General features: G+C 44.5%; 1 protein-coding gene across 2 annotated transcripts; it reads left to right on the forward strand.

The window, feature by feature from the left end:
* Positions 1-26,264, forward strand: peli3 (pellino E3 ubiquitin protein ligase family member 3). Of its 2 annotated transcripts, none has more exons than XM_086165992.1 (7): positions 1-207; positions 20,688-20,888; positions 22,077-22,206; positions 22,285-22,386; positions 22,667-22,888; positions 24,614-24,802; positions 25,557-26,264. In XM_086165992.1, exons 2-7 carry the CDS (start codon positions 20,716-20,718, stop codon positions 26,154-26,156), a joined length of 1,416 nt encoding a protein of 471 aa, XP_086022118.1. In that variant the 5' UTR covers positions 1-207; positions 20,688-20,715; the 3' UTR covers positions 26,157-26,264. The 2 variants fall into 2 exon arrangements, with proteins under 2 accessions (XP_086022118.1, XP_086022119.1); XM_086165993.1 differs by having other exon boundaries at positions 20,691-20,888.
* Positions 26,265-27,381: the final 1,117 nt, after the last annotated feature.

Genomic DNA, 27,381 nt, shown 5'->3' on the forward strand with positions numbered 1-27,381 from the left:
ATGAACGTGTCACACACTCCGGTGTAACGTGAACGGAGGAGAGGCGATGCCACATCTCTCCTGTGCCTGCCTCCTCATCCTCCTCATCTTCGACACCCGTGCTCCACGCGCACACGGGGAGACCGCGGCCCCGGGCCCGTCTATGTCCTCCGCCGCTTTCCTCCGCGCCTCGCCGCCGCTGACGGCCGCCTCGGTGTGAATCGCTCGGTAAGTGACGTCACAGCCGCGGAAAGCCAGCTTAGCGTCGGGTCTGTTTATGAGGTGGCCGTTCGGGAGGCGCGTGCATGTGCGCGCGCGGGAGTATGCGGCGCGTAAGGAGTGTGTGTGTGTGTGTGTGTGTGTGTGTGTGTGTGTGTGTGTGTGTGTGAGAGAGAAAGAGAGAGGGGGAAAGAGAGACGTGGAATCCCCTGTGAACCAAAGCCACACCATATGTTGTTTGCCTCTAAATGCAGTGACGTTTCATAGAGACCTGGGGGGAGCAGATGTGGCAAAAACGCAATGCGTGTGTGTGTGTGTGTGTGTGTGTGTTTTTTTTTTTCCTGCCAGCTTGCTTGAAATGATTCCTATCATGTTCCTCCATCACCCTGCCCCCTCCCACTCCCCATGGCTGCCAATGCAATCCTCTGCAATCAGCCTCGGCGCGGCGGCAATAACAGGAGGACGGCTGGGCTGTGTTCACCTCCCGCCGCAGCGACGCTTTCGCCGACTTACCGGCCAGGGTCAGAGGGAGAATGGGAGATTTGTCATTCAATCGGCTCCACAAATGCCGTGATCGGGGGGGGGGGGGCACTTTAGAGGTCAAAACATTTCGGAGATGTTGCGTGTGCATCCCCGCCGTATGGTTGATGGTGAAGACGTTGCTTCCGCTGTTTGTAGGAGACAGACATGTAGAAAAAAAATCAAAACAAAGCCACACTAATCAGCCCCTGCCTTTTGTGGTAAATGGCTGCTGATGAGAGCCGCAATGTAGGTTTCTCCCGCCACTGTCTCTAGCCTCCTTTGGTGCAGCTGAACTGGTTGAACCGACTGGAGATCTTCCCCTGCGCATAGATGAGGCTCTGATGCTTGAGTCGTTTCTTCATTGCTAGCAATAGAAAAGTTCTGAGAGCTGTGCAGCGTACATTTGGTTTGGAGCCTTCTAACAGGCGTCTGCCGCGTGCACCTTCAGCACCACGCTCAGAAACAAACACCATGAAGAAGCGGAAGCCGACAGGGGTGGCGTGGAGAGGGAAGCTGTTTCCGTGGACTCTCAGACGTGTATTTATTTTCTCCATGCGTTGCTTCACCACGTGAAAAGCCCTGCCCACTAACTCAGGACTCGGCCAGAATGTTTATGTTCTGCCGCGAGCCCTGGAAACCCCTCTGAGGCCTAGCAGGCCAGAAGATACTTGGACCTCTTCGTCAGTCCATTCCTTGCTGGTTCTGTCCATTTTGTCTCAAGAAAACAGCTGACCGGTGACCACAGTGGGTATTAAAAATGGCCCTTCACAGACCGCAACAAGTATTTGGTGATGAGTTTCATCCATGGCTGAGACCCTGCCTCAGAGTAGGAGCTAAAATGGTCTAAGGAACAGAGGCCCACAGTCCCTAGCTCCTATGTGGTTGGAATGCACGAAAATACTGCCAAGTGAATGAGAGGGTTCTAAGAATTGCAAGCTATTGTTCAAACAAAAACAGGTAGTTTTCGGCGAATTATTCAAATGAAAATGCAACATCAAACAGCTACTTCATCACTTCACAGGTCACCAGAGATATGCCATGAAATGTGCGGTCTGGGGGAGACATCCCCTCGCTTTCCTATTCTGAGTTTGGTTTAAGTTGAGTTGCGGTGGGGCCACAACTGCATCCGCAGACACACACTTTGTAGCCCTAATGCTTGATCTGCCTCTGAGAGCTGTAGTCAGTCACAAACATGTCTAATGTTGAAGGCAGCAATGTGTTCAGGGGCATTTGAACTACGGGATCCTCAAGGAGGTCATTTTGGATTTTCATGGGTAGCATGACGGCACAGGGGTTTACTTCATGTCCTCCCCTGTCTGGGTGGGGTTCCTCCCACAGTCTAAAAACATGCAGTAGGTCCATTGGAGATCCTACGTTGGCCCCACTGTGAATGCTTGTGTGTCCCTATGTGGCCCTGTGACTGACAGGTGACCAGTGACAGCTGGAGAAGCAGAATAGAAAGAAAGTTTGTAGATTAGTCTGGTTCATATTTGCATATCTATCTTTTTTGTCTCTACCTTTGCTATCTCCTCAGCATAGTCACTGACTAAAAAGTGCAACGGGTACATCATTGAGAAATTGCCTGAAAATTCACAGGAAGTAGTTAATAAAGTATTTAAAATAAACTGTCCGGAATCTGGAGAAAAAAAGCACAATAATAAATTACACATTATAAAAATCAGGTTAATATGTGTTCATTTATCGCAGATCAGGATATAGAAAAAAAAAATGATTGGTTTGATTGCAGGTTGATGCAGAAAAATGTTATGTATTCCATAAAGTGACAATGAAGAAAGTATGGCAAAAGTTAAAGTTGACATTTAATTTCTTTCCAAAAACCTACAATGAAAACAGTTTTCTTTCATTTTTAATAGGACAGCAATCGCTATTCAATACACATTAGCTCCAGATATTTTCAAATAGGGTTATTTATATGTCACAATCGTCCCCCTTTGCACTTCCTGTCATTAACCACATGGAGAAAAAAAGATGTCCTGTCTCGAGGCGGTCCATCTTTGAATTGTAACCCAGAGCAACACTGAAGAGAATGACGTCCATTCCCGTGAGCAGCCTTCGAGGACAGTGTCAAGTTTGAGATCCACCAGTGGCTTTTAACCACCGTTTATCATATTTAGATGGAAATAGTGAAGCCGAGGTGTTTGTAGAGGTGGATGGGCCCCAAGGATAAAAATGAGCAGTCGTTTATTTATCTAAACAACGAACAAGATATTCCATGATGAAATGTGCCGCACTCTGTCGATATCACTACAGAAACTGAAGCAAGACATATGTATATTTATATTATTATAAATAGTGCCAAGAAAATGTATTCCAGTATAATTTAGTCCTGTCTAGTAATCCAACAAAGGGGATGAATCTGCCAGTGGATGGGTGTGTAATGCTTTTAACTTCCAGATCCCTATGCTTGAGTTTGCCCTGCATTTTTTTATGTCTGGTCGGTTGGATAAAGCAGAACCCCGATAAGTACGAAAATCAAGCCCAATCATCACCACTATCATGGCAATGAAACCTTGAGCTTCTGTTGTTCAAGTTCTACATTGCTCCGCTGGAGTGGCCCTGTTGTGTTATTTGCTGAAATAAAACCATATTCCCTTTTATGTAGGTATCCTGTTAAAGAAACCCATCTTCTGTTTAGAGGCAAAGTAAAGAAACGGTAGAAAGAAGTATTATGGAGAGGTTGCGAAACCCAATGTCCTTACATGACATGACATAACTCGAGGCCTCAGCAGGTTAAAGCACCTCGAGTATCACCTTCTCTTCTTTGTGCCTTAAACGTCTATGTAAATATTACGCTAGATGAGCATTATAGAGCCGCAGATGGCAACTTGCAGCTGCTTCCTTTGTAATTGTCCAATTGAGAGGACACATCTTACAGAAATGAAACTGGAACACGTAAAGGTATTTTTTGGAACATCACTCTATGCAGGATCTATACTCTTCCACGTATAAGGTGCCTGGAAGTAAACGTCACAGCAGACTCGACCCATTCTCCCTCCTGTCCTCTGGTAGGAGCTACCAGATACAGGAACCAGATACAGCTTTTTCCCCATGAGCTATCGCTCTGCTGAATGCGTAAATCCCTACAGCGCCTCACTGAGCATGTCAGGGACTAACAATTCCATCTGTACCCGATCATCACTTCATTATTCTATCTATCTCATTACCTCATCTTTGCACCACCTCACTGACCACATTACCCACACTGATTACTATCTTAAACAGACATTGCACACTGCACCTTGTAATTTCTAATGTTAACAATGTTCTTGTCCAGTCATTGTTTACCCCCGAGTCAGAGCAAGGTGTTTGCTGTCATCCACAGCCGAATTCCTTGTATCTGGGAATATTCTTGGTCAATGAAGCAGATTTTGATTCTGATTAATAGGGCGTCCATCCCTTGCACACTTGAGAGAGGAAGATCACACTGTACCTGCAAGAATGATCATGCTGCACTCACGTGGCTGACGGTGGATGACTACCAGTTGTCATTTTAGTGAACTGGAACAGGACAGCAAAAGTAGGTGAAGCAGGCAGAGAACTCCGCCAGCAGGAATTGCATTGTAGTCCAGTGTTTGTTTTCAACCATTTATGCAGTGGAAAAAAAATAACTTTCTTCTCAAAGTCATCTCACAAACTGTAAGACCTGGTCTCACCCACTGGCATAGGCAGCAGTCCTGTTTTTTGAAGCAAGTGTTTCAATTTCTCATTGAGAGCTCCATATTGTTCCTCACTGTGGAAAAAGTAGCTGTAGATTTCATTCAGTCAGTCAGTCATCATCTACACCACTTACCCTGCAGTCAGGGTCACAAGCGAGTCTGCCCAAGCTGTCATTGGGTGACAGGCCAGGTACAACCTGGACCGGTCACCATAGAAAGAAACACAATTATTCTCTCACACAATTAATAGTCAACAATGAACTGCACGGTTTTGGACTGCGGGTGGAAGCTGGAAAAATTGCAGGAGGAAACTGGAAAGCTCACATCAACAGCGGAAGGCTGCCTGTAGGAATAGAACCAGGGACCTTCCAATGGGGAGGCTGAAGCTCTAACCATTGGACAGCCCTGCCGGCAGCTGGAGAAGTGAATATTTTAAAAGTCCCATACTTACACAAATGTTGCTTCTCACAAATGAAGGAGATAATGACACTAGCATCTTTAGACACCTCAGATAAGTATCAATCACCAGATTCTGTCAAGTGAAAAGCAGAGATATTACCACTTCGGCAGGGGCTTTTCCAACAGTGTGTTTTCAGTGACTTGAATCACAAATTGTCTGACAAGAGGCCAGGGAATCAATCAGGAAAGAGTGGAACATTTAAAGTTCCTCACTTACTTGCCTTTACAGAAACAACAAATAGGTCAATTTACCTTCTATTAATAGATCCATATACTATTATTTTTATGCCCTTTCATATCACTACTATCGGTGTTGGTCTTGCAAGGCATCCGTGTTTGTAAAAATGCAGACAACAGTTATACATGGACTTGAGAGGATCCCTTTTCTGAACAAAGAGCAATATAGATGAATAAACAATGACAAGTAACAAACCGTTTCCAGATGGCTCTGGGAAGGAAACCATCTGGTGTCCAGGATATAACAATTAAACAATTACAAAAAAAAATCCATAAATGGTGGACCCGACACTGTTGTAAACCACACATTCCACTTTGTACTCGCTTAATGTGTGTTACCTGTTCAGACTGAGATGTGTGTCGGGGATTACCCACACAATAAGAACGACAGTGCCCTTCAGTCCAAAGGAATTCATTACTCCACATAAAACATGTTTTTCTAGACACTACCTATGAGACCCCTGACCACGTTTTCAATTTCAAATTGATTCACAGACGGCCCATTGATTTTGAATAAAGAAAACTATTGTCAATGTGTAATCCACTCATAAACAGCAGGGAACACTGCACCTCCCACAGCACATGGATATATAATCATAAATGGGGTAGTGCATGAAGCCTGTTGTGGTGGATGTGCCACATTCCTGCAATCCCCTCTTGGGGATCAGGCCCTTGTAGGATCTCTTAAGGTCAAGTTGTCCTAGGTGTGGGTCCAGACTAACAACAGTTAAGAAGTACCCCGATGGTTAACACCAAAAGGCAGCAAAGCAGCTCACCAGGATTAGGCATAGCACTACTCATGGAGCCAATTGCCCCGTAGTTTGCCCTGGGCCCAAAGGGTGAGCTGGAGGGCAGCCCAAACTGCCAACACCTAGTGACCGCCCTATGGGATCTCAATTTGCAGGGAGAGACTTCATGGCATGGTTTCTGTGTATTTCGAATGGCAGACAGAAATGACACTGCCCCTGATGTGGAAAGTTGGTTTGTGTAACATGAAACGTGATCTCTGGCTTGGAACTTACCCAGGATTAAAGGAGCCAGATGAGATCTGTGAGGATGGTCACTAGCCAAGCTTCAGTGTGTGGGAGTTTTAACTCAGGGCCTCCATAGGAGAAATGGCTTCCGAGGGCTGTGATGAGGAGGTCATTAGAAATTCATGGCAAACTTGAGAACCCATTGGTGGAGAGGGGCAGTGAAGTCAAGCTAAAGAAGGAGGCCTTGATTGGACCAGGGGTCTCCTCAAACTGATGGCAAGTACCAAGGGGCTAGAAGGGCTGCGGCCACAGCGCTAGCAGAAACAAAATCCAGGTGTTGGAATTTGAAGAAGCCATCGGAAATTACACTCAGGTGGCCTCTTGGAGATTTTAGCAACCTGCCCTGTAAGTCAGCAAAGGGAAGTCGGGGTAGAGCAAGGGAGTACACATCTCCTCCCATGAAAAATGTCAGGTGGTGTTCTGTGAAGCCCTGCTGATCTATCCTCTTTTAAAGGAGGCAGAGCTTGAAGATGCCAGTGAGCCTTTGTCCATTTTCCTGGTGGACATCCCTGAGGTTGTCATAAATATCATCAGGGGCAAAGCACCAGTTATGAATGGTATTCTTTCGGATACACCGAAAGGCCCTGGATAATGTGGAGTCATCCTTCGATGTACTATGGATCACAATGCAGATTTCTATCACATCTCGGAGCAGTGGACCAGCTCACTTCAGAGCTGTCATGAAATGTACTTTGCATTATGCTCATCAGTTCTACATTTGATTTGTAAACCTAGAGAAACCACATGACCTGTGTGTGTGTGTGTGTGTGTGTGTGTGTGTGTGTGTGTGTGTGTGTGTGTGTGTGTGTGTGCGTGCGTGCGTGTGTGCGTGTGCGCGTGCGCGCGTGTGCGTGTGCGTGTGTGTGCTGGGGGGGCTGCAGGAATATGGGATCATTGTTGCAAGCCATCTGGTCTCCATGCTCTGAATACTGTGCCTCTGAGGATAGCATCAACAACAGTTTGAGTGGGTGTCGGCTCCACCAAGCCCAGCCTTTCTTTCCAGTTCCGTTAATGGCTCAAGACAGGATATCTGTACACCGTCATTGGTCCAAGTTTCTTCGGTTCTTCTTTAAAGTGACGGTAGGAAGGAACTTATATTTGGCAGGAGCCATGTACAGTATCAGGAGTGCTGCGAGCACTGTGTCAGACTGCTGCGGTCAAGAAGAAGCTGTCTGAAAACTAAAGCTGTGAATTTACCAATCCATGGCCACACACTTTGGGACTTGACCAAAACAATAGGGCCTTGAATGCAAATGGCGAAAATATGTGTCTTCAGTGCTACCCACCCAAGAGATGGTGAGAAGCACATTATCATGAGGAAGTCAGCAGAGCTGGTCATAAGGCTCTTTTACATCAAGGAATTCATCAAGGTTAGGATGCTTTCTGGATAATAAACAACAAGAGGTGCCTTGGACTCAGTCACCTGGCAGTAGACCCTGTGACAGATCCAGAAAGTGCTGGAATAATGCTCACCTGGCCCGGGAATACCTTTGCTGTATCGCTAGGTATGCCCAGGTCGGCCTACTCAGTCTGCTACTCGATGCATAAAAACTATGGGACAAGGAGGAGGTGGGACTATGAATCTAATGCTAAGGCTGAGGCTGAAGATGAGAAAAGATATAATTTGTCTGACTCTAACAACTGGAAAATTAGTTTCCAGAAATGCTGCAGTCTCTTGATAGAATTGTCCAAAAATTGCTATTGTGAAACTTGTTATGGTTAAAGTATGGAATGAAACGGACTATAAGTTTTAATTCTTATTTGACACACTTAAGCCTGTGTTTGTTATTTGTTATATAGTCTGTGACAATGAGATTGAAGATTGAAGATTATGATACCACAGCCACGTGTGTGCGCGCGTGCGTGCCTGCGTGCGTCCGTGCGTGCATGCGCGTGTGTGTGTGTGTGTGTGTGTGAGAGAGAGAGAGAGGGAGATGCGGTAACACAGCCCACCTGAGAGGTCAAACTGAGAGGAGTTGATCCTGCAATAGAAACGGGAGATTTTAAATAACTAAAAATATTTAGATCGGGTGGTAAAACACTGTGAATTGGTCCTTTGAGCTCCACTTTGAATTTATCATAGCCTCTCCATTTCAAGGGTAAAAATTTTCTGTCATGGATAAAGAGCTTTGTCAAAGGTGTTTAAGAGCAAAGACAGGGAGTCAGGCACTAAAAATGAATTTGCGGTTGTTCTTGATCACTTGGCTTCCATTAGACCTGCTCATCAGGTGACACCTCAAACTTCTCCCAGATTTAAGGGCAAAACCTTCGTCCTCCAACCGAAGGGTTAGCGACTTCTTCCCTTGAGCCACTATGGAGGCAGTTGAATGCTGACAATGAATTTTATTGATGTATGTACTTATGGATGGATTGATTTGTTCATACTTTTTAGGTGATTTTATGAACACTTTTAGTGTATATTTTTGATTATTTTCCTTCACTCGTTATAAATTGAGTTTTCTCAGAATATTAATTTAGCATTTTAGAGTCCCACCGCATGACAGGAAGACCCCTGGTTGGATTATGGCAAGAGGCCTTCCTTTTCTCCATGTAGGTCTTGTGTGTTCTCTGGTTTCCGCCCATAGTCCACAAACATGCAGAGGGTTCATTTGAAAAAATGCTCAAATGTGTGAATGATAGCGTGAATGGTCATGTGTCTCTAAATGTGGCCCTGGGATCGAGGGGCCAGCGGTGCAGGGTGAAGCCAGTGACAGGTGGGAAGGACTCCAGCCTCAGGGATTAATAAGTGGAATACATCTTGAAGGAATGATATTCCTAGATTATTTCCAAAAAACATGTAATTCCCTGGTGTTTGGGTAATTTACCCTTTTGTATCTTTCTTAAGAATTATCCCTAACATAGACTCTCTAATCATTATACAATATTGTTTAGTTTCTGAGCTAATATTAGGAGAAATCAGACCTTCAGTAATCCTGGAGAAGCAATGATGTAATACTCCCACTTGGTTCTGTGATTAAGAAGCCGTTTGGTGAGAAAGGAGCGTTGGTTTTAATTTATCTCTCTAGCTCTCATTTTCCTCTCTCATCAGAACAATTCCGGTTGTTTTTTGGTTTTTTTTTGGGGGGGGAGGGGTTGTGAACAGTATGAAAGGCCGACAGGAGGGGCCGCCTGAAAATGTGCATTGTCATTCACTCAGCTGTCACAAGGAGTCATTAGAACAACTGCACACTGTTTGGATTGACTGATGAAGAAACTACATCATGCAAACTTGAAATTGCAATTTCAAATGTAATTTTGTCTTACTGCAATCATGGAAACATGAAGTGATTATTTTGCTTATTATTTGTGCTGCCCAGTTTTAGATTTGAAATACTAAAAGAGGGAAAAACAACTTGTCTTTTTGAACAATAAACAGTTTTTAACAAATTTAGCTGCAATGTGTTTATCTCTACAATTTAAATTCTACCTTGAATAACTTTCAGGTATAGAAAACTGGCTCAATATGTAATTACAATGATCATATTCTGTTTTTTTTTTTGTTTGTTGTTTTGTGTATTATTTACAAATAACATACAGCAGTGAGCAGTGGTTAGCACTTCCACCTCACAGTAAGATTTCCTTGGTTCTCCAGTTTCCTTCCAAGGTCCAAAAACACACAGAAGATTAATTAAAGACCCTGAATTAGCCGGAGGTGAATGAGAGAGTGAATGTTTGTATATCTCTGTATGCGGCCCTGTGACGGACTGACCACCGGTCCAGGGTGAACCCTGCCTCTCAATGAACGCTGGGACAGGCTCCAAGTACATCAGTGGCTCTGACTGCAGGATAAACGGTACAGATAATGAATGAATGAATGAATGAATGAACATTCAGAATTGAAGTCCAGTGACAGTGAGTGACTTTGATCGTGCCATCCAAGTCAATGTAGTGGGAGCATTGAAAGCTTAATGATGTGAACAGTCTGTCACAGCAGCTGATCAAGCGTAGTGATATTATGATGGTGACACCACTTCCTCTCATTAATGAAAACCATCTTAATGACCAATGAATGAATTAGCAGCACAACAGATGGTTTGTAATTGTAAGCGGTTACTCCCTCCCCATCCTGATGACTCCACCTAGATTCAGTTATTTTTAAGAAGTTCCATTAGTTCCATTTAAAGCAGGTCTTGTAGAAGAAAAGGTTACTTTGTGACTAAAGTAAAAAAGCGCTGGTTGTGGTCAGTGGGTAGAGCGAGCGCCTCTCCAGTGGAAAGGTTGGCAGTTAGATCCTTCCCAGTTGCTACTGATGTTTTCTAACGCCTCATGCGTCAGCTTTGCCACCATCGGTGCGAGAATGGGGGAATGTAATCCAATGACACACAACATGTTGAAAGGGCTACATATACAGTGAGAGGTAATGCTACTCTTTGCTAGGAGGTGTAAAACCTTTGAATTTTACACTTTTAATAACCAATTGATTTGAGGATACATGTGTAATAGAGATATTTGTGCTATTAATGATAACTTGCTATAATAGAGGTACAATAAGCTCACTGACTCCTGGGGTCAGGTTCACAATTGGAGTAATGTTTACCCTGGCAGGGGTCCTCTTCTCTTGCCCCTGGTTCTAAGTGAGGGTCTAGAACCAGGATGTTTTCACATTTGACTCCTTTTAAAAGCGTCTAAAGACCATGCAAGACCTCCGTCTAAAAGCGCTTTTCCACTCGACAGGGCGCACACGACGCAGCCCAACTCCACTGGACTCAGTCAAGTGGTCGACTGGACTCAGTCGAGTGGTCGGGGTCATCATAGCAGGGAGAGAAAACTGCTGCGATGATGTTAGAGTATGCTTTGATCTGATTTCAGCTTTGATTCTTTGGTCGAACACCTCACCGGAAGCCTCTATATACTTGACGAGAAGTGAGAAATTTGTTCTCGCGTCAAGGGTTACGAGAACAAGGACAAAGTTCTCTCTGGTTATGGCACATCATACTATGCAAGACACTCAGTTGCAGACCTCCGAGGGGACCCTCATGGACCCGCCCACTGTAGCACAAGTCCTGAGCATCGAGGGAATCTGAGAGAAACCACAAGAAAGCAGCACGGCAGAGAATGAAGCAGTCATGTTGGTGGTTGTTTTGCGCTGTTTGATGTGAGGATACAGATGCTGTGGCAAAGAGAACGGTGCTAAGATTGATTTCTGCCTGCCGTTGTAAACCACTCTTTATCAGTACACTGTTTGGCCTTTGCAAATCTGTCACAAAGATTTCATCGTCTTTTGCGGATGGCGCTTTCCTCTGAGCTCAAAGTTCGGGCTACCTTGTCGGGCTACCTCTTTCCAAGAATATCTTGCCATTTACATTGTCTTAAAAGAAACGTAAAATAGATATTCACCCTTCCCCACTGCCTCAGCCAGCGGCCATCCATCACAGTGCCACCTTATGTTCCAGCAGAAAAGTGGGGATTACAAGGTTCTGCTTTTCTGCATTGACCACATCCACTTTAAATTTCTGACCAATGGCACAACAGTTCTACAACACCCTGCTAGAGGTTGATGATGTGTCAAGAACAAGCTGTGAGAACTCCCAAACAAGAACAGAATGACATAATTTGCTCTCACAGCCCTCCGAGCGAAAGTAAAGTACATACTCGTGGAGTATGCAGAGGCCGTCAGTGACGATAGTCTATGCCCAATCGGTGACCAGTGCTATTGACATCACGTTGTGGTATCGGCAAGGCTTGTTGGAGCCTCACCAGAGCAGGTACTTTAAAAGTACCCTGTACCAGGTACTAGCCCAAATGGAAATGAGTAAAGAAAAAGTTGCTTTTATTCAAAAACTCAACCCAAGCTATAGTGGTCTTTGCACAATGTCACTTCCTTCTAAATACCACAGTAACTGCAAATTTTTGATAGCATCTTCCAGTCAGCAGTTATCTGATGCTTGGCCTCACCATGGCTGTGTATACTGTAACAGTGTGGGCAGTGAGGACAAGGAGAAGGGTGATCAGAGAACAGATGGAACGGTCTACCTCATTCTCTGTCACTTCACAGTCATCACATGTATTTTGGACACTTGCTTTCACCATCATGTCGTCTCAGTTTGTGTGCAAGGCAGACACATTTTATCTTATTCTGTTGAGTTACCAAGTTACATGGCCATCCAGTGCTCTGGCATGTGGACTGCAAGGCTTTCAAACTCTTTTCACAATGTTCTCATTTCCCCAAGAGCAAGAGATTTTTTTTGAGTATGTCATGTAAACACGGCCACTGTATTTGAAGTGTCCATTTTCCAAGACAAATCCAAAGTGCTTTCTTCCTTTGACTAGCATAAAGAAAACCAAATCCTCTGTCAAAAGAACACGCTACAAAAATGCAAAAAGAACTTTTCATCAACTTGAGAAGTCGGGTAGTTAGAGCAGTTTCACAAGTCTCTTTAATGGAGCCAGCCTTTTTCACATTAAAAATGTTGTCTGTTGTTTCCATTTTGAAGGGTTGGCATATTTTATTTACAGGAAGTACCCCAGCATTCCTTTCAGCCTCATAACTTTTGTTCAAAGTGTGCTTTACCCAAACCTCATAATTTCTCCAGTAAGATATTTCTTAGTTTCTAATTGGTGTTTCTCATATGAAAAAAACAGCAGTGGATGTTTGCATGTCTATCCAGTGACTTTTTTTTAGCAAAAACTCAGTGCCCTGGAGAAGAGTGTATTGCATCACCATGGTCTATGGCTCCTCGCCCCTTTGAAGTCCATCATAGCCCCTTTGCAGTCCATCCTCGCCCCTTTGCAGTTCATCCTTGCCCCTTTGCTATTCAAGTGCACAAAAAACGGCCTAGCTCTTGAAAAGGTTCAAGGAACTGCAGAAAGTGCTAAAGGGGGTTTTGTGAGTGCTTACAAAGGTGTATCATCTTTTCTAGTGTCTTAGACTCGGCCCTCTTTCAGGCTTCTGTTTTAGTTTTATTGATTCCAGGTTTGGTTCATTTGCCTCCCCCGGTCGCTACAAAGGCCCAAGTCAAACCCCGGGTCAGACTCAATTACTTGCAATGAGATCAAATTTTCCAGATATTCTCCCTGATTTTATTACCCACAGGGGCCTCAGGGGTTTAGGGCCCCTCTGGTCTATAAAACTTGCAGCCACTTTATCTTTGCCTACACACCTCATATTGCATGGCTGAGAAATGCTGACTCATTTCTGGTCATCACAACCACAAACTGTGATGCTACATGGGGCAGGCAACGATCTGTCACCGCCTGTCACATTCCATGTTGCCTAGCAACAAGCTTGCGGATGACCCGCACGGTGTGACAGTCCTGGTGTTGGGAGTGAAGGTGCCATGGTGATAAAAGGGTCACTGTGGAGTTGTTCCACAGGCAACATCTAATTGGAAGGCAAAGCTTGACTTTGGATGCTTAAAGGTCATAATTTGCACCTTTTATGACGTTTGACCGATCTTAAGTTATTTCTCATAGTTTGCTGATTTACATCTGATTTTATGTTTGGGTTGTTTCTTTTTGTTTTTTTCTGCAGGATTTTTTTGTGATTTACCAGTAAACTTCAAAATATTTGATTTGATAGTGTGTTTTGCTTAATTCACAAACCTCAATAATTTGGTCATTTCTTGACTGTTTTATTTTATTTTTTTTCAGATTTTTGGCTCTTCTCTCCATATGCGAGAAAAATCTAACCATATCTATCATTTAGGGGTAATCCATTCATAGATTTTTTTTTATTCTATATTTCATAATCTTAGTTCCCAATGTAATCTGGAAATTTTCTACTAATTTCTGTTTCAATTCCTTTTTTTTTTTGGTAACTTCACGCTTTTATTTAGAGCTTCTTGGATTTAAGAAGCTTCTCATTGTAGCTTGATTATTTATTGCTGAATTTCAGGTAGCTTGTCTTTACAATATGAATACTTAATTAAAAATCAGATTTATTGCCTGCTTGTAATGAACGTTTTTCATTTCTGTCATTTCTGTCTTCTTCTCATTGACACAGTAACATTTCATTATCTTCATCATGCCGGGGCACGTATAATGTGAGAGTCATTATTATTCACATCATCTTGATGGCTGCTTACAGTGGCGACATTTTCATCCTGCTCCAACTGGCCCATCCTCATTTTCTCCCACCTACCTGGATCAGACAGCAAGCCGTTTAGCAACAGACAGACTGCAGAGTAAACACTCCATCATAGCCAGACGTGCCACCAGCTCCTGCTGCAGGAGCTGGAGGGGTTTATAACCACACACAGAAGCATCTCGGCCTGTAAATTATTCAGCAGATTAAACATGCATGACATGGTGTGACACGAGGTGTGATTCATTTGGCGATGACCTTCTGGGACATGGCGGCTTCGACATATTGTGCCACTGCCTGACCAACAACTACTGGCTAGTGGCTAACAGGCTCAGCGAGAGCCCAGAAATGGGGGCCAAAATAGTGGATTTTTTCATCATCTGCAATGTCCTGCGTGGCCTGTTGTTTTAGCATAGTGATGTAAAAAGAAATTGGCTCATCAGGTAAAATGGGATAATCAAGTGATAAACAAGTAATATTAACAACAACAAAAAATGCTGCATAATGAATGTGACGTGTTAAAAAATATCACGAAAAGGGAAAAAATAATAGCAGTTTAACTGGAATTTAACTTACAGATTTGCCAAAATTACAGATAACCAACAACAAACAAAAAAAAACTTTGAATATCTAAATTCATTGATTAATTTTCTCTCCAGCTTATCCAGCAGGGGTCGGAGGCTATCCCAGCTGTCATTGGACAGGGCCGATCACAGGGCCACAAATAAGAGCACAACCATTCACTCCCTCATTTATTCAAATCATAGAGACATTCTAGTGCTCTCTCTTTCAAACATAATATAGAGACATATAACTTTCTGCCTCTCCTTCCTTCCATGGAATTGGGCGAGAGGCGGGTTCACCCTGAACCAGTTGCTAGTCACATTTGGAGACAAAACCATCACCCTCTCCTTCACATATCTGGGCAATTTAGTCACCAATGGACCTGCATGTTTTTGGACAGTGGGAGGAACCCCGAAGACCCCCACACAGACACAGAACATAGACAGTCCACACTGAAAGGCTCCCTGTTGGGTTTGAACCAGGGGCCGTGTTGCTTTGAGGCGGAAGCACGAACTGCTGCGGCTCTCTCTCACCCTCTTAAAAAATAGCAACAGACCAACTGTGCCATCATCAAATCTACTTCGTCGATGATGGTTTCACTCATCTCATCATCACACGGAGCGTTCGGTTGCCCCACGATGGTGGAAGAGCTTGGAGACCTCCTTGAATTACGACCAGATGATCACAATGTTTTGCTCAGATCAGTCAGCGTCAGAGTAACTGATTAATATAAGGTTGTTAATTCAGAATTAGCAGAAAAACATTGGTTAAATAAGGGGGGTTTGAAGGGATTGGAATGAATGGACCGGAATGAGCAGAGTAAGAGGTGGAGGCTAGATGTTTGCGGAGGAGGAAGCCGAGCTTGTAGGATTAGTACAGTATGAAAGTGTTACATAACACACACAAGCCGCTCTCAAACTCCAAAACATCAAATGCTGACGAGTTTGCCTGCTCGCAAGATGCTTGGCCCTCCGGAGAACGTTCCACCATCGACCTGTCAGGACCTCCAGGTGTCTTTAAGTGTAACATAAGTAATCATGAAATACATCTACTTTTGAATAGAGGATTTCTTGCTTTTGTTGTCACCTTGATGAATGGAGGTTTCTGTGGCGGTATCAGCCTGTGTTCAGGCCAAAAACAGGAGGTCCTAGGTGAAGAATTCAAAGGAACCCAAGCTACAGGTGCTTCGGGGAGTAGGGCGTCTTAAACCCGACGGGCCCCAGGGCACCCCCTGGAGCTAGGCCTCGATGGGGACGTGCCTCAAAGCTTTGTGGGCAGGCCTGAGCCCATCAGATTCCACGTCTCAGGAAACGCCCAGAGTCTCCAGGGGCTGGGGGCCCAGTGGCTCAGAGCGCAGGTGCAAACCAAAGCTGTTGTGAAATACTAGTTCTTGCTCCGGCTGAATTTGGACCTGAAGCTGGTGCAGCAGGTGGCCCTACCATCTCAACATTGTTGAACTCCTCCATGTAGTCTTTGGGGTGAGAGGCCCATCAGCCCCTCAGCTCAGCTCGAGTGTGTTTGGAGGAGGGAAGAGGGTTGCCTCCTTGTGAGGGTCCATCAGACCCCAGCCTTCTTGTATCATTTGTGGTTCTGTCTACGTGAGGTGCTTTTCCTTTTTCTCTCCAATATTCTATTTAAGAGTTTCTCCACAGACACAAATGAGGAGACAGAGAATCTTTATTTGAGCGGTTTGAGAAGGAGAAATGGTTGGGTGTCGCCATACAGTTCATTTGTCAGCACACTATCTTTAGCTCTTTGTTCATCTTTTTTCTGCAGGAGTGACTTTTGTCTCCTCCTTTCTTTCCTCCTTCTTTGTCTGTCTTTATCTCCCACACACAAGCAGGAGAGAATCACAGATGACCAGGGAGGATGATGGCTGGGAACTTAAATCATAAGAGGGGAGTGCTGTTCAGATTCATCAACATCATCATTTAAATGTTGAATTTTAACTCATTTTAATGTTTTTGTAATTCTGTGCTACAGTTATGGCTTCGTTTTTATGTTTCTTCATCTATATTTTTAGGTAGTTTTCTTTTCAGATTTTTCCCTCTGATTTTCTGGCTTTTTAGACGTAACTGCTCCCTAAGTGATGGAATTCTGGGTATTTCAATAAAGGTAAAGATGATAATATGAGAAACAATTCCATCCAAGCTGTTTTTTTTTACTTGTTTTTTTAAATAACATATTCTAAATTTAAAAAAATAAGAACAGATGACACATTTATAAAATATTTTTAGATAGTGCATTAGCAGATTTTTTTTTTGGTTCATTTTCAATTGTATTTTGAAGTCATTTCTTTTTTTGGAGCATTTTTATTACATTTTTTAATAATTTATTGCTACCATTTTTTAAGGTAGTTTTCTGCCCTAATATCTAGGTGGTTTATTCATTTACTTCTCATTTATCAGAACTATACTCAGCATATTTCTGCCAAAATAAGGATCCTTTGCTGATCTCTTGCTAGATTCTGAGGTAAACATCTCTTGCGATTATATTCTAAAGCACAAATTGTTTCTGTGACAGTTGGCAAAATTGAACAGTATATTTAATAATTTGGTGCTGAAATGTGTGATCTGAGGAGGCTCCTGCGTAGGAAGGGCTGCAGGTTTTACCTGCTGCAACACACTCTGCTGGATGTGGAGGTGCAGCTCCACTGTGGGTGGTGTTTGTAGTGAGGGCACACCTGGTATTGGTGTGTGTGTGTGTGTGTGTGTGTGTGTGTGTGTGTGTGTGTGTGTGTGTGTGTGTGTGTGTGTGTGTGTGTGTGTGTGTGTGTGTGTGTGTGTGTGTGTGTGTGTGTGTGTGTGTGTGTGTGTGTGTGTGTGTGTGTGTTTGCGCGCGCATATCATGGACCCTCCAGACACCAAGAACTGCAGTCCCTTCGTTTCTTCCCTAAATATTCTCTCCTTCTTTTCTTTGTCAGACAGGGTTTCTTTGTCTCTCTCTCTCTCTTCCACTCTCACTCTGGTCTTCTCTCCTTCCACCCACAGGATGTGTCTGTGGGTTGATTAGAAAATGCATGGCACAGAAAGACAATCCATCACCCTGCCAGAGCCACACACACATACACACACACACACACACACACACACACACACACACACATGCACTCATTCTCTCTTTGACACAAGCACACACACAGACCGATACGTTCAAGTGGCAACTCACATCTGCTCCTCCTTTTATTTACCTCCCTCACCTCTCCATGCCCTTCATCCTCTCCTTTTTCCCCCTTTCCTTCCTTTCCCTCCTCCCTTGCTCCATTTTGAAACATCACCCTGATTTTACTCCTGCTCCTCCTCCTTCACTCATCCATCACTTCCACTTTGTCACTCCTCTTTAATTCCTCCGCCACACCTATATGCGTTTTTGCCTCCTCACTCTATCAATCCCTCGTTACTCCTCCTTTTCTCTGATACCCGTGCATCCCTTCTTCATCCCCTCCTTGTTTCCTTCGTTTCATATTTTTCCCATTTCTCCTCCTGTTCTCCTCCATTCATCTCCTTGGTTTCTTTCTCTCCTTCCCCAACACTCTGTCCTCCTCTTGCCCTTCATCCCTACTCCTCTCTTTCCTCACTGCGTCGCCTCCTTCACACCATACAAGCACCCACTCCTTCATTTCTCCCTCAAGCCTTTAAGGTCTTGATTTGCTATTCCCTCCCAATCCCTCCATCATCTTTCCATCACTCCTCCTTTGCACCTCTTTCTCTTCACTCCATCTTCACCCCTCCATCTTCTTCACTTAATCATTCCCCTTTCACTCCATCACTCCATCACTCCTGTACAATCTTCTCTCCAACAGTCTCCTCTTCTTATTTACTCCTTCGTTTCCTCACTTCTCCTTTTGCTCCTTTCATTCCTTTTGTGGGCTGAGGTTTGAGACGTGTATGGCCCGGGGAGGTAATAGTGTTAGTAGGTGAGCTCCCTCTGTTGGTTCACAGAAAAAATCCAATTTAATTCAATGAAATGGAAGGTCCCTGGTTGGATTCCCAGTGTGCCTTTCTGCAGGGGGTCTACAGGTTCTCCCCGTGTCTGCGTGGGGTTCCTCTGGCTCCTCAGTCGCCCAACCTGATGGATGAAGGAGTGAATGCTTGTACTGTATGACTCTGTATGACGTGTGAATGGTTGTAGATATGTGGCCCTGTGATGCCCAGGGTGCTCCATGCCTCCTGCCCATGACAGCTGAAGGAAGCAACCTGAGCGCAGAGCAAATGGTTTAGCGGCTGAATGAACAACCAGGCTAAGCAATACACTTAAGTTTAGAAATCTGATGCAAGGAGGCGTCCTTAACCTAACGTGTGGTTGGCGTCCCTCCGACGCTAAGGTCTTCCTGACCAACTTACGACTAACAGTTTTAGTGCGCAGGAGGAAGACCAAGATAGTGATCAGCTGGAGTAGGACAAAGTGGGGATAGAAAATAGATGGATGAATGGAATTTTCCTTCTGTTATTTATTATTCATCTTTTTCCTCAGCCGTGTTACAGGTAGTATTTGGAAAAAAGCATTTCCTGTGCGTTTTTGTGGATGTCACCAGTATGTAATTAATTAAAAGTTTAAAAAGAAAAGTTCTTTTTAAATATCTCATGTTAAAACGTGGACACCTGCGGCTTATAGACAAGTGTGGCCTATACATGGAAACATATATTTATTAGGTAACTTTTAGCCGGTACAGCTTATATTCAGGTGCTTCTTTGTGATTGAGTCAAAGTCTCCCCTTTGCAGTATTTGCATGAACAGTTTATTAGTCTGTTGATCTGCACGCTGAGTCTGGCACCAGTTTTACATCGGATGCCCTTCTTGGCACAAACATTTATCCAAGGCAAACACAAGCTTGTGTTCATTCTATATGAAAGATCAATCACTATCTACACCACTGACACTGCACAGAGGGTGGAGCCTATCCAATTCATTCATTCATTTACACACACGTTAAAATAGAGACATACAGGCGTTCGCTCCTTCTCATGAAAGGCACAGCAGACGACGAATCACTCTCTCATTCACACATCTGGGCAATTTCAGGTCTCCAATGGACCCCCGGCTTGTGTATGAAAATGTGGAGTGCAGGAATGTGGCTGTATGGAGTTAGCGCGCCTCCGAACCCATTAAGTTAAGACTGTGAAAGTTAAACTTTGTGGATGGACATTGATCTGGTCATTGAGCTGCAATGAGAAAGAAGGAAGCCCTCCATAGGACGCGTGCTCATTTCATCACAGGCTTTTAGTCACACAAATCTTCTTTTATTTACCTCTGAACAATCACAAAAATCAGTGCAAAATAACAGTATCATTTTACACCCAATATTTTTTGTTGCTATTAAGGTTAGTTTTTGTCATAATTTTAAACTCCTTTAATGTCATCGTTCCCATTTTTGAATGTCCATTCAATTTTGGACTTTTTGGATTGTTTATCACTAATTGAAGGGTAATCAACGCCAATTTAAAACAACCATTGGAATTTACTCTTGTCTTCTCGCGGCTTCATCTGTCATCATGTGTCAGTGAGCTTCTTCTGAGCTGCACCATCGTCTCCTGTGTGACAGCACAGCTTCACTAGTGCCTTTCGTTATTACAGTGAGCTTAACAGCTGACATCTGTATATTAATATACAGGTGATTGGCTACTAATCTTCACTGATTTTCAGCTAACACCTTTCTCCTTTTACACCCCCCGGATGCTCTTGCCAATGTAAAGGAACGAGTTGTAGCTTTTAAAGTACTTTATGTATGGTTATTAAAAGAAACGCATGAACCATAACTGGGTGATGTTCCTTTTCACGTTACACTGTATCTTACAGTGTTTGTGTCTCCTTAGATGGAGATCTCTGTGTCTTAATCGAGTGTTGAGCAGAATGGCTGCAATCAACATATAGACTTCTGAGAAACACTGATTTCCTCAGTTTCCAGTAAATGATGATGTGGGTATATTTGGTGAAACTCAAATGGAAGGAGTCCCTCTCTGCCCTTCTCCCCAGCAGTGAGCCCCAGGCGTGGCCAGTTGGCATGGTTCTGGAGGGGAGCTCAGAGGCGCTGTGTCCCCCCCCATCTCTGGAGCTGCGCCCCTCCTGCAATAAGAGCCAGGCCACGCCCCCTCTGGGCTGCAGCTCCCAGCCCCCCGACGGAGACTTTCCTGAGGACAAGGAGCCGGTTAAATACGGAGAGCTGATCGTCTTAGGGTGAGTAGTAAAACCTCGACACTTTCATCAGCTCCACTGGTTCTGCCGCAGTCGGGGGGGGGGAGTGATGTCAATGGAAGTGATGAGGGGTTCACACCTCTGGGCACCTCTGGGCAACTTGGGGTCGCCAATGAACGCCTTGCATGTTTTTGGACTGTGGGAGGAACCGCAGAACTTAAAGGAAACCCACGGAGACCCCACACTCCCTGTCCCAATCCAACAAGGGACCTTCTTGGTGTCAGGTGGAAGCGCTAACCTCTGGTTTCTTCCCCAAGTCCAGAAACATGCAGTAGGTTAATTGAAGATTCTAAATTGCCCTGAAGTGTGAGTGAGAGAGCTAAGGGTTGTCTCTACATGTGGTCCTGTGATCAAGCAGCGACTGCCTCTCGCCCCAATCCAGCAGCCCCAGCGACCCCTTGTGTAGGATAAGGGATGCAGAGAAGGAATGAACGACTGAATGAACAAATGGCTCAATTGATACTGAACGTCAAAGCCTGCTGAGAAGTTCAAAGACTGAAATTGTGCACGTGCTGTTTGTGCACAGGGAAATTCCTCCTTTGCTGTCTGCAGCCAGTGCCAGATAGCTTAACAAAGTGACATAGTGGAGACACCATTTAAAATAAATACCAGTACAGAACGCCACAGTTTTGGGTCGTGAGTAAAAGATGCGGTAGAAATGTAAACTCTGCAGCAGTGCAAACAAAGTAGATGGGACTGTATGCCAGTTTCTCATCTATTGTGCCAAGATCAATCCAATAATCAGCAAGATGTTTCCTAAAATAAATCAATATGAAATTAGGGGCGGCTGCGCTTGGTAGAATGTCTGCATGCAGAAGATGCTCGGGCTGGCCCGCTAAGCGCCACACACACTTAGCGGTAGAGACCATTTACCATTGACCTGAGGAGTAGAACTAAATGAACTGAAAATTACTAAAAAAACAAACAAAATCAGTTGAGAAATGTGGAACATGTGATAAAAGATTATCAGCCAGAAGAAAAGGCTTTCTGTCTGCAATGAGAAAAGGACAAAAGGCAGAAACGTGGAGGTTCCCTCAGAGATTTAGGGGCGATCAGGGATGAGTCCATCACAGTGACAGCACGTCTCACAGACTAAGATAGTTCGGGCATATGCAGAGGGGGGGTGTATGAAGGAGTGAGAAAGCTCTTACAAGGTTTCCTGCCCCTCAGGCACAATGGATCACTGGCCAATGGGGACAAAGGTCGCAGGAGGAGTCGCCTTGCACTCTACAAGAGACCCAAAGCTAATGGGGTCAAACCTGATGTCATCCATAATGTCTCCACACCCCTGGTGTCGAAGGTAAGGAGGGGCACCGTGACTCCAGCCCGCCACGAGGGACATAGACGAGGGACGTCTGACCTGTGTTTCTATTGGCAGGCACTCAGCAACAAGAGCCAACACAGCATCTCCTACACACTGTCCCGCAGCCATTCTGTCATTGTGGAGTACACACATGATACCAACACAGACATGTTCCAGGTACGCATGCACACATGCACACAAGCACACACACACTCAAACAGACAGACAGACACACACACACACATACACACACACACACACACACAACAGGACATCACTAATGTAACATAGTTGTTTATCGACATTTCAATTAATTAAATTTTTTTTTTCTATTTTCTGACGTTTTTTCCAGTGAAATTAAATATTTTCTCTCCATCTGGCATGTACAAGGCATGCAAACACCATGTGTATTTATTTACTAATTTATTTTAATTTTATGTGCGCCTTTTCCCTCCAGATTGGCCGGTCCACGGAGAGCATGATCGACTTCGTGGTGACGGACACGGTGGGTGGGAGTGGGCAGGGCGGGGGCGTGGCGGGGGAAGGGGGAGGGGGTGGTCAGTCGGCACAGAGCACTATCTCCCGCTACGCCTGCCGCATCATGTGTGAGCGCAGCGCCCCCTACACGGCCCGCATCTATGCAGCCGGCTTCGACTCCTCCAAGAACATCTTCCTGGGGGTGAGTGGTCTGTAACCATGGCAATTATGGGCAGTGCCTAGTGACTGGCAACATAGGACAGGATATCCGTGTGTGTGTATACATCTCCGACATATCTGCTGTGTGTGTGTGTGTGTGTGTGTGTGTGTGTGTTTGTGTTTCAGCATCTGTGTGCGAGTACTTGGAAAATGTTTTTTTGAAAATATATTTAGATTTAGTTTTCCCCCTTTTTTTTTATTCGTACTAGATTGTCTCGAATTCTCAACTAATTATCTTGATTTTATCCTTACAACTGGGGAAGATGACACAATCACACAATCAAATTAGAAGTCATTTCCTGCCCGATGTTTTCTTTAGATCCACTAGCCATGAAGGTCCAAACTGCAATATAAAATGAAAAATAAATACTTACAAGATACGCATTACTTTCAGGGTAATGACTAAAGAAAAGTCATTCAAAAGTGATTTTTGTTCTGCATTTCTTGGCCATTTTCCAACGTTCTCGCAAACTGCTGAGAATTACACGTCATATCGCACGGAACACTGGATGGATCTGATATTTTTACAGGAACACTCTGTTCCCGGTGCTCTCTGACTCGTGACACTTAGCACAAAGCAGTAAGGGGGGGATGACTTCATCCTATGCAACATTCATCAAGACCCCCCATAACTAGGGCACACACTCACATACACTTGCACATGTAAACACTTGAAGCAGAACAAATGTGATTGTCCACCTATGAACTGATGCCTGTGATCCATGCTATTTTCTATTTAATGCCAACGGCATCATGTATTCATAACAACAGGCTATTGGTTGTTTTACAAAATCATATCTAAAGTCTAGAGTCCATGACTTGTGGCTGGTCTTAAGTCATGCTGCTAAAGTCCAACGTCACACTGCTTGAGTGTAAGCCCAAGTAAAGTAGTGATGGTTTGTTTTAAAGTGTCCCTGCTCAAATGAAAAATGAATTCGTCCATTTGTGAAGAGTGACTCTACTGAGATCATTCAAGCTTAAGCGATACACTTGCATGATTAAACTGAAGGGCGGCCCGGTTGCACGGGAGGTAGAGCCTCCACCACATAGCTAGAAGGTCCCTGGTTCGATTTCACACAAGGGACCTTCTTGTGTGGGGTATCCATCTTCTCTCCGTGGGTTTGCTGCAGCTTCTGCATTTTCCTCCCACTGTCAAAAAACATGCATGAGGTTCATTGGCGGCCCAACATTGCCTGGATGTGTGACAGAGGTAGTGAATGGTTCAATGTCTCTGTAATTGTGATCACCTGAGTGACCCACCTCTCGGACAATAACAACCGGGAGAGGCTGCAGCCCTGAGTGCAGGAAAACCAATATAGATAATGAAGGGATGAATGATTAAATCAACATTACTATTCATTTGAGTCTAGTTTGAGTGTTTTCCTTTTTTTTCCCTATCCAGCTTCTTATCATCGGGAATTTAAGATTGTTTACTATCTTGACAGACTAAAAAAAAAGGTGCTCATTTGCAATTTAATAAAACGAAAGAAACAAAAGAAAAAAAGCATGTCCTTCCTCGCGGGCTGTTTATTCCTGCTGTGGGCGACTGTGAATCAGTTGGTGGAGAAGGCGTTTTGTACTAGGATAAAAATAGCAGCAGAGAAAAAAAGCTGTGTTGGCTGTTTTTCATCCTCCATCAACGCGCCTAACCTCTACATGCTCTTTGTGTGTGTGTGTGTGTGTGTGTGTGTATGGGGGGGGCTCTTAGGAGCGGGCCGCCAAGTGGAGGACGTCGGATGGCCTGATGGATGGTCTGACCACCAACGGTGTGCTGGTGATGCACCCAGCGGGGGAGTTTGTGTCTGAGCCAGCGCCTGGCGTCTGGAGGGAGATCTCAGTCTGCGGCAACGTGTTCGCCCTAAGGGAAACCCGCTCAGCTCAGCAGAGGGGGAAGCTGGTAATAGTGGGGGGCGGCCGAGTGACTCACAACAGAGCAGGAGACAAACAATTGAAATGAAAAGCACCGACTTGAGTCAAAGCGGCGGCTTACATTCAGTTGTAGTTTGTGGCCTCATTAAAGTCATTAAAATGCATTTAAAAAAGGAATCATGTAGAAGACACCCTCCTCTATTATGGTTCAGGTCTTCCCAATTTGACAAAGATGGCTTCTTTGCCTCCTCTCCCCAAGTGTCCTGAACACGGGTACAAATTATTACTCATTGCCACTTCTTCTAATTTCTTTGCCAGGAAATACATGGCAGCAAAGAATAGCTCGTCCCCATAGTGGCCACTGGATTGAACTCCGAAGCTGTATTTCGCTCTTATCTGGCTGCTTTTCGGGTTACTTCTCAGCCACCAGGGCACCCTTTCTCGCTAGTTCCAAGATAAGATCTTGTTTTTCCGCTGTCCTCTTGCCAGTCGAATCCATGCCGACGTTTCTACAGTTTCAAAGAGCAAAGAATCCCACTGAAGGAGACATCAACCAAAGACAGCAGAAAGGACTTATTGTGCTAAACCCTCCATGGATTTTACTCCGTGTTGCAACCGTTCTTGCCTTTTCATCACTTGAGTGCGAGGCACGTTAGCACTACTAGCACATACTTTTTAGGGCAACATGCATATTGATGTGTTGCTATGGTGATGTTGAACGCAGATGCGTTTTCTACCGGAAGAGGGAAGGCGCTTAACTCGACTTCTTTTCTTGCGGCCAGGTGGAGAACGAGTCCAACACTCTCCAGGACGGCTCTCTGATCGACCTGTGCGGGGCAACCCTACTGTGGCGGACCCCCGCCGGCCTGCGCCACACCCCCACCCTCAAGCAGCTGGAGTCCCTGCGGCAGGAGCTGAACGCGGCGCGGCCACAGTGCCCGGTGGGCTTCAACACCCTGGCATTCCCCAGCCTGGCTCAGCGTGAGATCGTGGACAAGAAGCAGCCCTGGGTGTATGTCAACTGCGGCCATGTTCACGGCTACCACAACTGGGGCTACCGCAAGGAGAAGGGCCCAACTGGGCCAGGGGGCACGGCGCCTGCCGGCACCGGGGACCGCGAGTGCCCCATGTGTAGGCGCGTGGGGCCCTACGTGCCGCTATGGCTGGGCTGTGAGGGCGGGCTGTATTTGGACGCGGGACCGCCCACTCACGCCTTCTGCCCCTGCGGCCATGTCTGCTCCGAAAAGACAGTCGGGGGGTGGAGCCAGATACCCCTGCCCCATGGGACCCACGCCTTCCACGCCGCCTGCCCCTTCTGTGGCACCTGGCTGACTGGGGAGCAGGGCCACATCAAACTAATCTTCCAGGGCCCCGTTGACTGAAGCAAACTTCTGGGTGGCCCAGAGGACTATTTGAGAGGAAGTGATGCAATAGACGCCAAGGCTTTGTCTGTACGGAGATGTCGCAAATAAATTGTGTTGAAATGAAAACAGTGTCCGGGTTCTTCTTAAGGACGCAATACAACGCCGTACGCGCATGCTTCTGTCTTGGTGGTTTCTGTGTGTGCTACTGAAACCAGTCTATGAAAAACAAACTCACACAGGACATAAACGGATGTTAGATCTACAAATTGGACATACAAAAGACATCTAAATAAATGGGAAAAATTATTTTGTAATAAAAAAATGTCAAGTTTTATTTGTCAAGGGTTGAGGCATAATATGTGATTTTCTTGTAACATTATTGTTGTCAAGCTTTTCGTTTTATTTTCACAATATATATGTTTTTTGTGTGTCATTCTAACAACACAACTATAAAGCTGGTTTTCTGACGTTAATTTACTGATTTGATGTCTCTGGCTCCCTCACTGCAGCTTTCATGGAGCCCTCAGAGAGGCTGAGAAGGCCCACTGGTCTTCATTAACACACAAAGATCCAAATAGTCAAATAAGTCAAATAAATAAAGAGTCCACATTTTCCCCTAAATCACTTGGAATTTGTTCAAATTAAAAATTTCTAATGAAGCAACCAAAACCTCCAGTTGCTTATTAGTGAACAGGTGTTATGATCATCACTTTGGAGGCATTAACATTATACCAAATGATCAAGTGGTGCTGCGCTTCAATGGTTAGAAACAGTTTACATGGGTGAATGTGAATGACTGAATAATTTATTCATTGCAGATATGAATAGGCTTTCCTGCTTAGCTTATTTTACAACATTTTTGATAGACATCCCATAGTTATGGAGGGAAATGACTTCTGAAAGAACTACTGAATGAAGTAACTTAAAATACTGTCTTATTTTAAAATTCCGTCATAATCCTCTTTTTTTAATCCTTGCTGACATTTTGGTATTTCAGGTGATTTTGCATGATTGTAATTTCCTTGCTAACCAGTAGATTTTTGTAATTGTAGTTATTTCTACAGTTGTTTTTTTCTATATTTTTTATCAATATCTAATACATTTTTCATGGTGTAAGTGACTTCCTGTTTTAAGATTCTCACTTATACTGATTTGTTGTTCATATAAATTCCTTTTTAGGGCAGATATTTCTATATAGTTTTTCCTTGAGCATATTTCTCCTCCCTAACCTTATCCCTGTGTG

The sequence above is a fragment of the Fistularia commersonii genome, chromosome 19 (assembly GCF_037954325.1).
Source record: "Fistularia commersonii isolate RoL2024-O1a breed Wild chromosome 19, RoL_Fcom_v1.0, whole genome shotgun sequence".
Classification (NCBI taxonomy): Eukaryota; Metazoa; Chordata; class Actinopteri; order Syngnathiformes; family Fistulariidae; genus Fistularia; species Fistularia commersonii.